General features: G+C 45.0%; 1 protein-coding gene across 1 annotated transcript in view; it reads right to left on the reverse strand.

Annotated features, from left to right (window-relative positions):
- Positions 1 to 15,145, reverse strand: part of ABCA13 (ATP-binding cassette, sub-family A (ABC1), member 13) — a 518,893-nt gene that overhangs the window by 353,083 nt on the left and 150,665 nt on the right. Inside the window, 4 exon segments of the mRNA XM_012646893.1 lie at positions 6,411 to 6,550; positions 9,362 to 9,539; positions 10,536 to 10,700; positions 13,546 to 13,740. Of these exon segments, the coding sequence (XP_012502347.1) occupies positions 6,411 to 6,550; positions 9,362 to 9,539; positions 10,536 to 10,700; positions 13,546 to 13,740 (678 nt within the window).

The raw sequence follows: 15,145 nt of genomic DNA on the forward strand, positions 1-15,145 counted from the left end.
CAGGGTCTCCCTCTTGCAGGCTAATCTTGAACTCCTGACCCCAAGCGATTCTCCTGCTTCGGCCTCCCAGAGTGCTAGGATTACAGGCGTGAGCCACCACACCCCACACCCGGCTCCAACAACTTTCTAAAGTAATAATTATTTATATGAAATACGGCCTGTTTTCCCTTTTCTGCTTGGACCCTGACTGATACACTAACTAATAACAAAATGGACAATATGCTTGGAAAACAGCAATTATGCAGATGCCATGGAAAGAACTAAGAAGAGAAGGTAAAGAAGTTTCTTACATATGTCAAGATCACTTAAGTGCCAAAACTACAGTTTTAAACACAACCTGATATTTAAAAAAATAAATAAATCAAAAAGAAACTATTGGGGTGTGGAGTTGGCAAAGGTGGGAAGCCACAGGAATTAATCCTGGGTCTCGGGGGAGGGTGAGGAAGGGAGGCCCGTGCTTTGAAGTCGCGTATGAGGTGGGGCTCTGCACAACATCCACGGGTGACCACAGTCACCGAGCGGGTTTGGTGGACCGGGAGCTCCCTGGTTCTCACTCCTTGGCTCACGTACCCAGCACAAAGCCCTATTGACACAGAGTACCTGGACCACAGGGAGAACTAGAAATCGGCCATCACAGATCAGCTTTCCTGCCCCAAGCTGCAAGCCATCCTCAGTCTGCAGAAACTTGCTCAGGCACCAATGAGTAGGCCCCCCACGGACAGGCCTGTCCAATGTCTGCTTCAGCGACTTTGGAGCCAGCTATTGTCGGAATAACAGAGACATTCTTGGTTCTCTGACAGAGGAAGCCTCTAATGACCAAAGTGAAAGTGGAAGTAACACTTAGCTCAATTTTCAGGGAAAAATTTTAATTAAGAGAGCAATTTGAGCCACATCTTGTCCTCCTCCAACTGGCCTGGAAACAAAAATCTTCATACGTCAGTGCAACATACTGAGCTTTCTGTTAGCAAACACCGTGCATCACCGCGCTAGGCGCAGACCCGTGAGACTGGACTCTGCCCCAGAGAGTGCACCACGTATTAGGGGTGTCTCAGGTTCACTGTGCCAAGGGCGGGTGGCTGCTGAGGAGTGACCTGTGGCTGTTTTCTGTAAGCCTCCTGCTTGCTTTTTTTAGCATTCAGCCCTATGTTCACGCAGTAATTAGCAAACTGGCCTCCCCTGGGTTACTGTCTTCACTGTGATTCCATAGCCAGCTGCAGAGCCATAAGGACAGGCTTTGCCAGTTCCGTAGATGGCTCCAATTATTTCCATTTTCAAGCGGTGAAAGACAATTTAGGAGAGGCAGTGTTGTGGGCTGAATTGTGTCCTCCCAAAATGCACATGCTGAAGTCGGAACCCTCGGTGCCCCAGAATGTGACCGTATTTGGAAATAGGGTCTTTAAAGATCCTATTTAAAGAGGCAATTAAGTTAAAATGAGGTCATTGGGGTGGGCTATAATCCAATCGGACTGGTGTCCTATAAGAAGAGGAGATGAGGACACAGACACGCAGAGGGAAGACCACGTGAGGACACAGGGAGAAGACGGCCATCTGCAAGCCAAGGAGAGAGGCCACAGGAGAAACCAGCCCCGCCCACACCTGATCTCAGACTCCCAGCCTCCGGAATGGTGATAAAAATAAATGTCTGCTGTTTAAGCCACCCAGTCTGTGGTACTCTGCTATGGCAGCCGTAGCAAACTGACACAGGCAGTATGTCAAAGACTTCAAACTAATGGATTGGCCTGGATTCCAGCTCCACTACTTGCTGGCTGTGTGACCTGGGACAAGTTAACTTTTCCTCTCTTAGCCTCAGTTTCCCTATCTATAGAATGGGGATGATAATAGTACCTATCTCCATGTGGTTGTGAGGAATAAATGAGATAATCCATATGAGGTGTATGGCCCAGGGTCAATAAATGAGGTTAATGACCAGGGAGATCCCTCTCAGCTTCGCACTGCTAAACTCAGACCAAACTATTGCTGCCCCACCGCAAGGCACAGCTGCAGCCATGACAGAGGGGCCGCTGGACTCTGGGAAGGGACAGAGGGCTAGGCACTTGGTTTATTATGTTCCTGACATATTTAACACAGAAACATCTTTGACTCAATTGGATACAAGAGCCAGATACTCTCCGTTCTTTAACTTATTCAACAACAACTTGCTGACTATATTCCCAACATTTTCTAGGCCCCGGGAATGGAGGTCAGGAAGACACACAAGCTCCTGCCCTTCATGGAGCTCCCATGACAGCAGGAGACAAACAATAGCAAGTAAGCCCCTAAATCAATGAGATGATTGCAAGTAGTGATAAAGGTACGATCACAGCTCTATTGATAATCACCAGAGACTATAAAAAACCAAGATGCCCTTCGGCAGGTGGACGGATGAACAAACTGTGCGTCCACATCACGGAATACTACGTGGCCATAAGGAGGAGGCAACTGCTGAAAAACACAACCCCCTCATGAATCACAGCCCTTATACTGAGTAAAAGACGCCACTCTCAAAGGTTACATTCTGACAATTCTGACAACCCCCTAAGACGACCAGGGCTAGGGCCAAGACCCTCAGCTCCCAGCTTCCCTCTCGGCCCACAGCTCCTCGCCAGGAGGGTGAAGCCAGGATACACCTGACTACTGGCTTCCTCTGCGTTTATCCCTCTCTTCCCTTGCCCCCCTGCCCCGTCTGCCACTGTGTACCGCTTTATGCTGAGGTTTCTCGACCTCAGCACCATTAACATTCTGGGCCAGATAATTTTTGTAAGGTGTGCATTGTCCTGTGAATTGCAGGACATTTAGCGGCATTCCTCTAGGTGCCAATAGCGCCTCCTACTTGTGACACTAAGAATGTCTCCAGATATTTCCACGTGTCCTCTGGTGGGCAAAGTCACTCTGACCCACCCTGGCTAGGACCACTGGTCACCACCACTTCCTTCTTCCTAAGGTGACATCCGCCCTCCCCACTCCCCTGCAGCAATGATGGCAGAATGCCTTTCCAGGAATAACATTTTTAGAGGAGAAGATCTCAAACTACATTTGTTTACTGTTTTCTAAATATTATTTCTGATATTTTTTCCAATCCTCTGAACAGCACTGCAAGATAGTTACTATGTAGCCCAGTGTTAAAGCAGGAAGCTGAGCATGGCGGTGCAGATACTGTGGCCGAGGGCAGAGAGCGGATGGTCTGATGTCGGGGGCTCGTACTTCCCAAGCACAAACTCAAACTAAACTACTTTGTGCAGCAGAGACTAGAACGAGTTGATGACTCTGTTCGCAATGTCATTCTGGCATGCTACTTATTCTTGGGAACAATCTGATTTTTTTATTTGTTTTTACTTTTATAATCTCTCTCTCTTCAAGCTCACATTGGGCCTACACATTGTACTTCAGTTTTTACATCAGCCTGGGGCCAAAACCAAACACAATTCTGACTTATTAAATAAAAAGAGCATACTGATGTTTTGGAATCTCTTGACTAATAACGTGGAAATACCACCAACTCCTTCACAAATATTGAGTCTGACACCCTCAGAGCAGGAGTTAAGTTATTCCTGTTAAAATAATTAACTGGGAGGTCACTAGGCTAAGCCGGCTACACAGCACCTTGGGTTCATAGGTAAGCAAACCAAAACCCAATTCGATGCAAACGATAAAACAACACTTAAGCTTATAATCAGAAACCTCCAAGTAACCTCTAACTAAGGACTTTCCACTTGAACAATCAGATATATTTTCTTCGTCTTGCTTCCACAAACACCTTACAGAAGTTTCTCTCTCTTGCTCCTCCCCCAAGTCCAGCACACAGTGGAGCGCTGCCCCGCTTGCAGCCTGGTGCTGTTTATTTCACGAATAGCTGAATGCTCAAATAAACTCATTAAAATGTTAATGGGCCTAAGTTTATCTTTTAACACTCTCTAGAAATTTCAGCCAACATTTTTTTCCCGGCCATGAAAGTGCTCAACCTGTGCTGTCTTTGAGGCTGCTGGAGGTCACGCAGCTCCGCGGAGGGGGAGGGAAGCGTGCGGGGCACATGACCCCAGTGGGGGGCGTCGGCGCCCGTGGGCGGCGGGCTTGGCGAGGGGCCCGCAGTGATTGTGATGTGTCCCTCATGGAGAGTGTCTCCCAGATGACTGAAAATCACGGATCTACTCAAGCCTTTCATTTCACAGACAGAGGAAAAGAGTCCTTTGCGGGGAAAGCAGCAAGCCCGGGTCACGGAGAGTTAGGAAAGGGAGCGCCAGCCCCAGGACTCACACGCGTTTCTTGTCACACCAGGCTTCTGCGTGCAGCCCTCACTATTAAAGTTGACCGACATGAAATTGCCAAATTTTATAGATTTGTTTTCCTGCAAAAATGGCAACTTCATATGGTTCCACCTAACAAGGGAGTAACGGAAAGACCAAGCAGTAAACAATTTATAGCGCGGGTCACTCCGGCACTGCAGATGATATTGCTTCGCACAACCCCAGTGGCAAAGCTGCAGGCACGTCCCGGTTGGGCAGGACGTTAGACCGTGGGTCTGATGACTAGAACCAATTCCCATAAAACTGAATAGCCGTGGCCACTGCTAGGATCATTCATCCCAGGTACAGTGCCGCGAAGTCAGCTCCGTAGGTACAAAAGCAAGACACCTGCATGCACAGTCGTCAGCCTTGTAAGGAAAAAAGACACCAGCTCTTATTACTGCCTATGAAATTTAAGAAGGGGCTAAGCAAGAACCAGTGAAATCTTCGGTGATTGTTCCAAAATTCTCATCCTTCTCAGAATGCACACACGGGCCTCATCCCTTCCCCACCTCTGTCCAGGCTCGCCTCCCTCCCTCCTCCACCCCGCAAGGGCCCACACACCCCCCCTTTCCAGGTATTTTTCCCAATCCTTCTTTCCAGGGAGATGAGTTGCTCCTCAGTCTGAGTCCCTGCTGCATCGAACGTCTCTTTTGTCATATTATATGTAAATTATTTATTTAGCTGTTTGTCTTCTTTCTCCACTGCAGAGTGAGCTCTTCAAAAGCAGAAATCATTGTTGTATTATTGTTATAATTGTTATATTGCAGAATATACCACAATATGTCATACTACAGTAATATATATTATTAATAATGTTAATGTATAATAATCTGCCATATAATCTTAAAAAAATTCATGCTTATTTTAAAATTTTGAATTTAAAATAAAGCTGTGAGATAGAATCATTTTCTATGAAATCCCTAAAAAAGCCACGACCCTGAAAACCCTAACACACCAGGGAGGCGTGAGCAGCGGCCACCAGGCTCCAGCCCTGGGATGGCAGCTGTGGGGCTGCAACTCCCACCAGACCGAACGGCTGGCACTGGGCGTATAGGGAGGTAATGCCATTCTGTCGTGAGAGTCCAGACTTTCAGCAAATACCCCTCCAAAAGGACGCTCTCAAGATTACAAAAAAAAAAAAAAAGTTATAAGTACCAGTGAGAATAGGCTGAGGTAAACGCAGCCCTGAGCTGAGTGGCCAGGCTGGAAAGGCCACTCATAGGAAACTGCTGCCGCTACTGCGGTGACCTCACACGGCAGCCGCAGGGGCAGGAGCACGAAACTTGCCAAAGCGAGTTCGATCAAAACTGACTTAACAGCTCATGTGATTGCACTAGCTTTTAAGTTTAAGTTATTAACACTGTTTGAAGACTGAGAGTTTATCGTTGATAGAACAGGTACCTTCTCTGCTGTGTGTGACAGTGAGACCAAATTATTCCCAGGTCTTTGGTAAAATGTCCCCTTTCGAGGTACCTACGGGCTCACGAGCCACCCACAGACCAGAAAAGAAAATACAACCCAATCATTAAAAAGAAATTGCAAATACTACCACTAATAAATCTGCAGTAAATAGATTGGAGAAGTCAAACAGCACAAGAAAAGGAGAACAGGCGAACCACACAGGTCTAAATTCTTCCTGGGGAAACTGCTTTGGCCTCTTCCTCTCCCCACAGGCTCGAGCAAAGCCCTGCCACCAATTCAGAAGTATCACTTACTAAATCCTAACTGTCAATACCAGCTTGCATGCGCCACGTCAGATTCTTTCTTAGTTGCCAGATGCACCAAGCAACACAGACTAGTATTTGTTCTCGAAGTTTTCCTGGAACTATTCCAAACAGTCCTCCTCTCTAATTGTCCTCGACTTTTAATATTAGAGCTCTGTAAGTTCACTGCATTAGTTATTCTAAATGACACGCCTGGCTTCAAAGTGTCCTCTAAAAGAAGGACTCAGCAAATCCATATTTAACACCAGTAACAGGAAAAAAATAACTCAGGCCAAAATGAATTGTAATTAACACAGGAACACTTTTATGTAATCCAAGGCATGTAATAATTACGTTAAATATTCTAAAAGATTTCCTTTGTGGTAAAATGCATGTGTGTTCTCTATGATTCATTTTAACTTACCTTTTGAATGACATTGTTAATCTCTGGAGTGTTTGGTGTGTACAGTATTTTTCCATGTAATACAGGTTTCAGGAAGGACCACACCAAAGCACCATTTGGAGACTGCAGAATTTCCTGATAAAGCTTTAAGCAAAACGGTGCTGTCACAAAAAGAAAGAACGAAAGTATTACGGAATGCCCAGGTTAATAGGGAACTAACCACGATACTCGTTTTCAATGAATGACTTAGATATGTTTCTCCTGACATAGCTCTGAACTTGGGGAGTAAACCAAGAATATTTTTCCTTGTTACAGTTTTCAGCAGCTCGTGTCTCATGAGAAGCTTCATGTTACTTGTTCACTTCAGTGATTTCACAGAAAGGGAAGCGTGACTCACACTTTCAAACTAAGATGTCAAGAAGAGCACTACATGATGACATAGATACTTGAAAATGACAATGGTAATTAAAATAATAAATCTGGTTTTTAATCGAGAAAATTCTCATTTGAACAGTCATCATATTGAGACCAGAATTAAGATTTTTAATGAAGTCAGCTTTACACGTTACTACTAAATTTTCTTTAATGTAACTGTGCATCAAAGTAAGGTTCACTAGTGCTAACTTTCAAACTTATTACTTTTGATAAGTAGTTGCCTTATTTTCACTCAAACACTTACTTCCTCTCGGTGGCTCTCGTCATTGTTGTGATGCTAGAGTTGGTTTCGATTACAGATTTATTTAACTAAATCAGTAGATACCTGATGAAGGTAGAGCTTTCATCACTGCAGTGATTAAGACTAAACATTATGAGATTGTAAGCTAGTGAGGAATACTTCAGTATAACTAGCTCTTTACCCATAAACAGAACATTTAAAATGGAAGTATTATGTTAGCTTCAATATCCGATTCATAATACTCAAGGTATGAAGAGTACCGTTGTGATGATTTTAACTGTTAATTTCATCTCCCCAAATTCTCCATTTGGAAAGACAAAAAGTTATTTTTATTTGACAAATGCAATAAAATCGATAGAAATAATTCCCTAAAATATAAATTACGAGCATGACCACACGATGAATTTTTAAAGCATTAATTTATAGAGGTTACTGTTACTGTAATTTAACAACTTACTCTCTAAATTGCAAGCTTAATATAGACAGTAGCAATTTTTATTGCAAGGCATAATCATTACATGTACAGAACTAAAAATTTAAATCCAGGAATCTTAACATCTGCCACTTGTGAACTGTGTGAACTTGAGCAAGTCACTTAAGCTGAGCTTCTATGGCGTTATTTGAAAAATGGGACAGTAATATTGTCTGTCAAGTATGTATTTCAACCATTTGAAATAAAAGATATGAAAAGACCCATAAAAACTGGCCCTCAGTATCAGCTGCATGACTGGATGGGCGGAAGGGTAGATGGATGAATAGATGGATGGATGATTGGATTGCATGCACAAATCAACAACCCTCAAGAATCCCAAATGCAAAAAAAGAAGAGAAAATGAGGATTAGGAAAAGAGACAACAAAAATAATTAAATATTAATAGCCTTAATGTGTGTTTATATTACCAAATTACCTGATATTGGATAGCCATCCAAATTATGCACCAGCTGGTGAACACACTGACAGACTGCCTCTCAGGTAGCCCTGAGGACACTGTTACCTGGCTGCTCATCCTATACCTCCAGCTCTTGGAGAATCCCATGTTCCTTCCCTTCCCCAGTCCCACCAACACCTCTGTCCTCAGTTCCATTCTAGGCACTAAGTATAGAAAGACAGATCTTGGATGTGGTAGGCAGAATTCTAGAAGGATCCCTGGAGTTTAAGCCTTGTATGATCTCCTGCCCTGAGTGCAGAAAGAACCTGCCACACCCATGATTGGGTTTTACAGCAAGGAGAAAGAATATCGAAGATGTAAATAAGGTCTCTTAATTGGTTTACTTGGAATCAAACAAAGGGCTGAGCAATCAGGTAAATCCTTCAAAAGAGACTGGAAGCCTCAGAGTCAGAGAGATACTCCTGTTGGAGTATCTCTCTGCAGAGCAGCTTCAAGGAAAATAATTCTACCAGCAATGACCTGAGCCTCTGATGAGACTCCAGCCCTGGCCAACGCCTTCATTACAGCCTTCTGAGATCCCGAGCACAGAACCAGCTAACCAGCGCCTAAATGCTGACCTACAGAAATTACGAGATGATAAATGTATGTTGTCGTAAGCCGCTAAGTGTGTGGTGATTTGTCCTGCAGGATAGAAAACGAATACACTTAGGATACATTTACGTTATGCTAAGCTGCTAATGCTCCTCATCGCCATTGCGCAGCACAACACATTATGAGCGAGGTGCTACTGTTTCCATGTCAGAGATGAGACCAGCGTGATTCAGACACATAAAATAATGTGACTAAAAAAGCACAACTGGTCCAGCTGAACCATCTAAACCCCAAATCCTCACCAGTATGTTTTGTCTGCCTTTCTAATAAAATTTATTCACTTAAAATGTGGCCAGAAAATCACTTATCAATCCACATTCATTTGCATCTGAGATTGATAGCAAATTTGGAGGTGGCCACAGACTAGTTCTCTTTGTTATATGACATGGTCATTTTGCAAGGACGCAAATGGTGCCCGTGGTCTTTGTGCCTGGACCCTCACTGAGTCTGATTAGCAGGGAAACCAAAGGGGCTGGAGTTTCAGGGGTGTTAGATGTTTCTAGCCCAGTTCCTTGGTGACATGGGTGGGAGGATTAGTCTGTGCTCACAGACACTAGGTTCTTCCAAAGCCAACTGCCATCCGAGCATTTGGAGACCTTACTAAAACGAAGATGGATAAAGCTAAGGAGGTGGAGGCAGAGGATTCTATACCAACATGTACCAGCCATCTACACAGACAGAATATCTGGTATAAAGTAGAATGAATTATCAAGATACAAATTAACCTAAGCAAATAGAGATTACTATTGTCTTACTTGAATCTTCAGGAATATTAAATTTTTCTTTGTCATCTTCCAGGAGTTCATTAACTCTGGGCAAATTAATGAACATGTTAGAATTGCTGAGGAATGACGTGTGGTCCTTGCAAATCATCTTTAACACAGACTGGAAAGAACCAAAGGCTGAACTTCTGGCCTGGACATTTTGTGAAACCTGAGAAAATTTTAAAAAATAAATTGCAATTATATAGTGACTTAAAGCAACTCCCTGACACACTTCTGAAATTCTAGACCCTTCTACAACTGAATGTACAAGATGTTCGACAGCTCAAAAGAATGAAAACTCTGCGTTAGACTTTTCTGCCCTTGGTATACCATTCAAATCCCTGCAATGATTTTTCTGGCCAGCACACCTGGTAGAAGAGAAAAATGTCACAAACACACACACACACACACACACACACACACACACATACTAGCAAGTTCTTGTTTGTCCAGTAACAAATTATTAATCCATAAAATATCACTAACTCAGACTAACTATTAATAATAACCTTAATGTGTGTCTATACTGCCAAATTACCCGGATATTTGACAGTAATCCAAATTGCCCATCAGTGGAGGGACTAACTGACATTCTGATTCCAAGGCAGCTCTGAGGACATCGCTATCTGGCTCACCCTACACCCCCCACACTAGATAATCCCACAGCCCTCCTTGTCTGTGCCCATCGGTTCCATCCCAGGCAAAGAGAGTTCAAGCAAAAACGAATATCAATCCACTAAGCTAAGTTTGTGTTTGCATTTGCAGCAAATGATCTGTAATTTGTAAGCCAATTATTTATATGTAAATAAATGTTTTAAGGTCTTGGAAAGCAATTTGCTTTCCGAATTAAGTTAAACAGGCCCTTGAAATCTCATTTTTGCTAATAATTGAGTTAGTAATTTTTTACTTCGTAAACAACACACAAACTATCCCAATCTCTCCATTGGTGGAATGTGGATCCACAGTATCTCTTTGATCCAGTTTTCAGGGAGAAGCCAGGACTTATTCTTTGTCATGCTGTTGCCTCCAGAGATATTAAAAGGTCCTATATTTTGTTGTGTAATGCAAATTTTAGATGTGGGAAGACAAATAAAGGCAAGAAGGAACAAATACAAAGAGAGAGCAAGTTCAGATATTTTCCCAGTGGCAAAGATCAAACACACACCTGTTGAAAGTCCGGCATATCCAGCAAGGCAGTGAGTTTAAATGTGTGAATGAACTCGGGAAGGTATTCAAAGACGTGCTGGCCTTTGGCAAGCAGCAAGCTGAGGCTGGAAACTACATCCAACAGGGAGTCGAGCAAACCATTTGCTTCAGAAGGTATCAGAGTCTTAAAGGAAAATAAAACAACAAAAACAACATGAAATAACCAACAGTGTATTTTTTTCTGTCAAGCGCATCACTTGAGCAGTGAAAACTTGGTTATTGGATGTTATTCTCTCTCTCGTACTTCAGAGTCATCTTTGTTGTACAATATAAAAATCTTCTTTATGGAGTAAACATAGTTCAGTTTTTTGGAGCATACTAAATTGTTCCAGTATTGTTAAAATGTAAACCAGACCAAATGTGATCTATAGTTAAAATTCAAACCATTTTCAAAATACTCCTTTGTATGTTTGAGGTGAGCAAGGTGGAAATTTGAGAAGAGGCTCAAAATAAAGCCAGGCTTACGTGTGAGACCGTTTACACCTGTCTGCCGCTGACTGTGTTCGTAACGCTCACGTCTCTTCAGTGTCCTTAGTACCCGGGCTGTCTCACAGTGCTCGCTCCGTGGGCGGAAACACTGAGGCTGGGAGGGATTCAAGGGCTTCCTGAGGTCTCACAGTGAGAAAGATTCAAGGCTCTGAATGTAACCTGGTTCTTTAAAAATATCAGTGCCCTTTGCAATCTACTTGTGCTGTCATCACCTGAGACACTATGTATTTTACTTGTTATTTGCATATTCTCAGCTCTAGACTGTAAATCCCACAGAGGCAGGGGTTTTTCCTGTCTTGATCATTTGTGTAGCTACCAGGGATAGAACAGCATCTGCAAACATCAGTCGCTCAATAAGTATTTGTTGGATAAATGGCTATATGAGCAAACACTGGCTTTTTCCGCGGGGCGGGAGAACTCATAATGAATCTCCTCCCTCTGTCATTCGCGTACTAAATTTTTGGTTTTCCAGACTGGTGTGGAGGAACCCAGTTGTCACTGTGTCTTATTTTTGCTCTTTAGGGTTCTGCCCCTGCCACTTAGCTGCTGGCTCTGCTCTGACCTTCAGGGCCCTGCGATCACAGCTCCACCCTTCGCAGGCGCACTTTGCTGGTAACGAGGTGGTTCCATCCATTCAGACTACAGGGACAACTCAAGCAGGAGAAATGGCGTGTAGTTTTGGACACTTTTTCTACTCGCCTTTCTAATTATGGCCACCCTTTAGAAATGGCACATGGCGACCCCTGACTCATGGTGGACTCAGTAGCAGTACCAGCAGAACAGATGAATGGCCGAATTAATATGGCAAACCATGTTTTGCAGGGAGCTTCAGGAATTTGTTGTCAACCGAGTGAAACAGAAAAGATGTGGACGTGGGAGTGAGCTGCAGCTGCCCCATAGTCCCCATATGGTCACCCGTCACTGTGCCGTGGGACCGCTCTGCCATCTCTATTTAATCAGCATTCATAGAGCCCTGCACACAGGAGGTACCTGCTGAACAGGAGCTGTTGTTATTTACGGTGGTGTCATTTTCACTGTGTCTGGGAGACTGAGTCCAACCCACATTCTCATCCTCCAAAGGAATCTTGGCACAGATGATGACCCTGTCACAGTAATTACTCGAGCCCCAAGTACTCATTTCCAATTGGTGGCCTTTGGGCACATGACAGAGTGACCACTAAAATATCCACTCACCAGTGGAGCTCTGTTTCCCCAAAGGTGTATTGTAAAGTTACAAGAGGAGCTGCCAGGCGCAAATGCAGAACAGAACTGTTCTTCCTGTTAGCTGGAAGTATTAATTTTACTGAGGCAGAGGTGGGATTACAAATTACTTAGGAAATGTTTATCCTCCTCCTTATGGGTTTAAAATGTATTCGTCCTGAAAATGAATATCTGTTCCTGGAGCATGTGTGTGTGTGTGTGTGTCAGAGAGAGAGAGAGAGAGAGACAGACAGACAGACAGAGAGAGAGAGATCCAACATTTACCCACTGGGTTCTTGGAGTAACAGAAGGGAAGGAGGCCATGAATGGCTGGAATGGCAAATCCACCCTTTCCTGAACCCAAGACTGTTCTGGACGTGGAACACCTACAGCCATGCTGCAAACCCTCTGATTCCCCCCGATGTTGTGAAATACATCCCTAAAGAAAAACAGTGGAACTTGGAGCAAGATTGATCCCTAAATGTGGGAGGTGAAGTTTCTAAAAGTGTAAGTTAGGGTTCAAACGGTGGAGGCCAGAAAAAGGAGGAACTTCTGGAAGGGGCAGCCCGAGAGCAGGAGGCCAAGGTTGGGAACTGGGTTGCCCCCACGCCAGCTGTCTGGGAAGGGCTGGACTCAGGCTTGCCCCAGCTCCCGCTCGCTTTCCACTTTCAAGTCTTTCCTGCAAACACTGTCATCTTCAGATTTCTCCAACCTCCACACACTCACGCCGCTGTGTGTGGGAGAGTTGTGGGGTAGGTAAGAGCCGGCACACGCAGTAACGTGGGTGGCCGTGCTGCCCACCCCCCCACGCCCTCTCCGGGGCAGGGCCAGGCAGAGCCGGGCGCTCCATACTGCTGGGACAGGGCCATGGCAGGGTGGGAGCAGCACCTGACTCCGCAGCTCGGGTGGACGCACACAATCCCAGTCTTCCCAAACACACTCCAGGAAGGTGGTCTGTAGGACGAGGGAGCAGCTGGCATGAGGGCCGGTGGTGTTCTTTGCTGTTGGTCCTGTGCGTTGAGTGTGGAGACCAGCAGCGGAGCTGTGCCAAACGCGCTGATGTGCTGCTTCCAAGGGCCCCCGGAAATGTCTCCTGAACATCCCTTTATTCCAGCAAAGCCTCTTTGAACTCCACCCCAGGGGCAGCACACAGGTGACAGCAGAGATAAGCCGAGGCTGCCACAGAGCGGCCTGGTGCCACGGTCTCCTGCTCTACTCCTCTCATAGACATGGACCGCTCTGCGGAAAGCCAAACCGCCCCTGGCCGGCGCACTCTGTACCTTGTAAATGAAAGTCCGCAAGTTCAGGTTTCGACTCATCAACACAATCAGAGGAAACACTTTTGACCCCGGCAGACCACAGAGCTCCTTTGTTGCGAGCCAAGATTTCTCATCCTCAGGAAATGTCAGCAGGAGACGAAGGATTTCCTGATCACACTTTCCAGACAGAGCGAGGGTGAGGGCACTAGCGAGAACCTGTCTCAAAGAGTGAAGATCAGAAGTGAGGACACCCAGGACGTTGCAGGCTTTGGTACCCCAGACCCAGAGCTTCCCCAACGAGGAGTCGCCCGAGAGTGCGTTTCCTAACCTGCTGGGGACCGACCTGGTGTGCATGGAGCCTGGCCCCGGGCTCTACTTTCAACGTTCTGAATGGAAATGGTCCTGAAGTACGCACAGCATTCTCTGACTTCTGTGCCACCTGCCCTTGCCTGAGGGCTGGGAGCTCTGTTCCAAAATCCTGTCCCTCTGCTCTCTGCTCGCCCACCCGCCCCCACTCCCGAGGCTGCCCTCGTGGTTAACATTCGTGTCTTCTTCGTCTGGTATTAAGTCTTACCCTTTGCTTTCAGTTTACCAGCTTCCGCTTTTCACTCTTACCAGTGGGCAACTGACATTTTTTACCTCCTCCATGTCCAGATTGAAAAAAGGATTACCAAATTGTCACTTATTTTTAAAGAAAAAGCAAATAAACTCAGAAGGAGGCAGAAAAAACAACTCGTATTATTATCTAGTTTGTTGGTATTTTGTACCACAATCAAAAGCTCTGAGGTGCCTCTTCACTTGGGCAGACTTTCAGGTAATGATCTTCGTAATATATCAGATTACAAAACAAACTAAAACAAAACCATACTTTCTGTTCCGCGCATACATTCTTTTTTTTTTTTTTTTTTTTTTGAGACAGAGTCTCACTGTGTTGCCTGGGCTAGAGTGCCGTGACATCAGCCTAGCTCACAGCAACCTCACACTCCTGGGCTCAAGCAATTCTCCTGTCTCAGCCTCCCGAGTAGCTGGGACTACAGGCATGCACCACCATGCCCAGCTAATTTTTTCTGTATATTTTTAGTTGTCCAATTAATTTCTTTCTAATTTTAGTAGAGACGGGTCTCGCTCTTGCTCAGGCTGGTTTCGAACTCCTGAGCTCAAACAATCCACCCGCCTCGGCCTCCCAGAGTGCTAGGATTACAGGCGTGAGCCACCTCTCCCGGCCACGCATACACTCTTGATGGGTATGATTGCCGTGACACAGTCAGGCCAAGTGAGGCCTCAGCGCACTAACCCCTGTGAATAGGAGCTATTGCGTACCTGCCCTGAGAACAGGTAGAACTCATCAGATGATTTCATATGCCATAAAATGCCAAAAAAATAATTAAGAGATAGAAGAGTGTGTTAGGGTGCTCCAGAGAAACAGAACCACTAGGATGTGTGTGTTTAAATACAGTCATGCATCATTTAGCTGTGGGGACACATTCTGAGAAGTGAGTCAGTAGGTGATTCCACCACTGTGTGAACATCGCAGCATACAGTGTACAGACACAAACCTAGATAGCAGAGTCCGCGGCACATCTGGGCTATATGGTACAGCCTCTAGCTGCTGGGCTGCACA

Source organism: Propithecus coquereli, unplaced genomic scaffold (genome assembly GCF_000956105.1).
Source record: "Propithecus coquereli isolate 6110/MARCELLA unplaced genomic scaffold, Pcoq_1.0 Scaffold252, whole genome shotgun sequence".
NCBI classification, from domain to species: domain Eukaryota; kingdom Metazoa; phylum Chordata; class Mammalia; order Primates; family Indriidae; genus Propithecus; species Propithecus coquereli.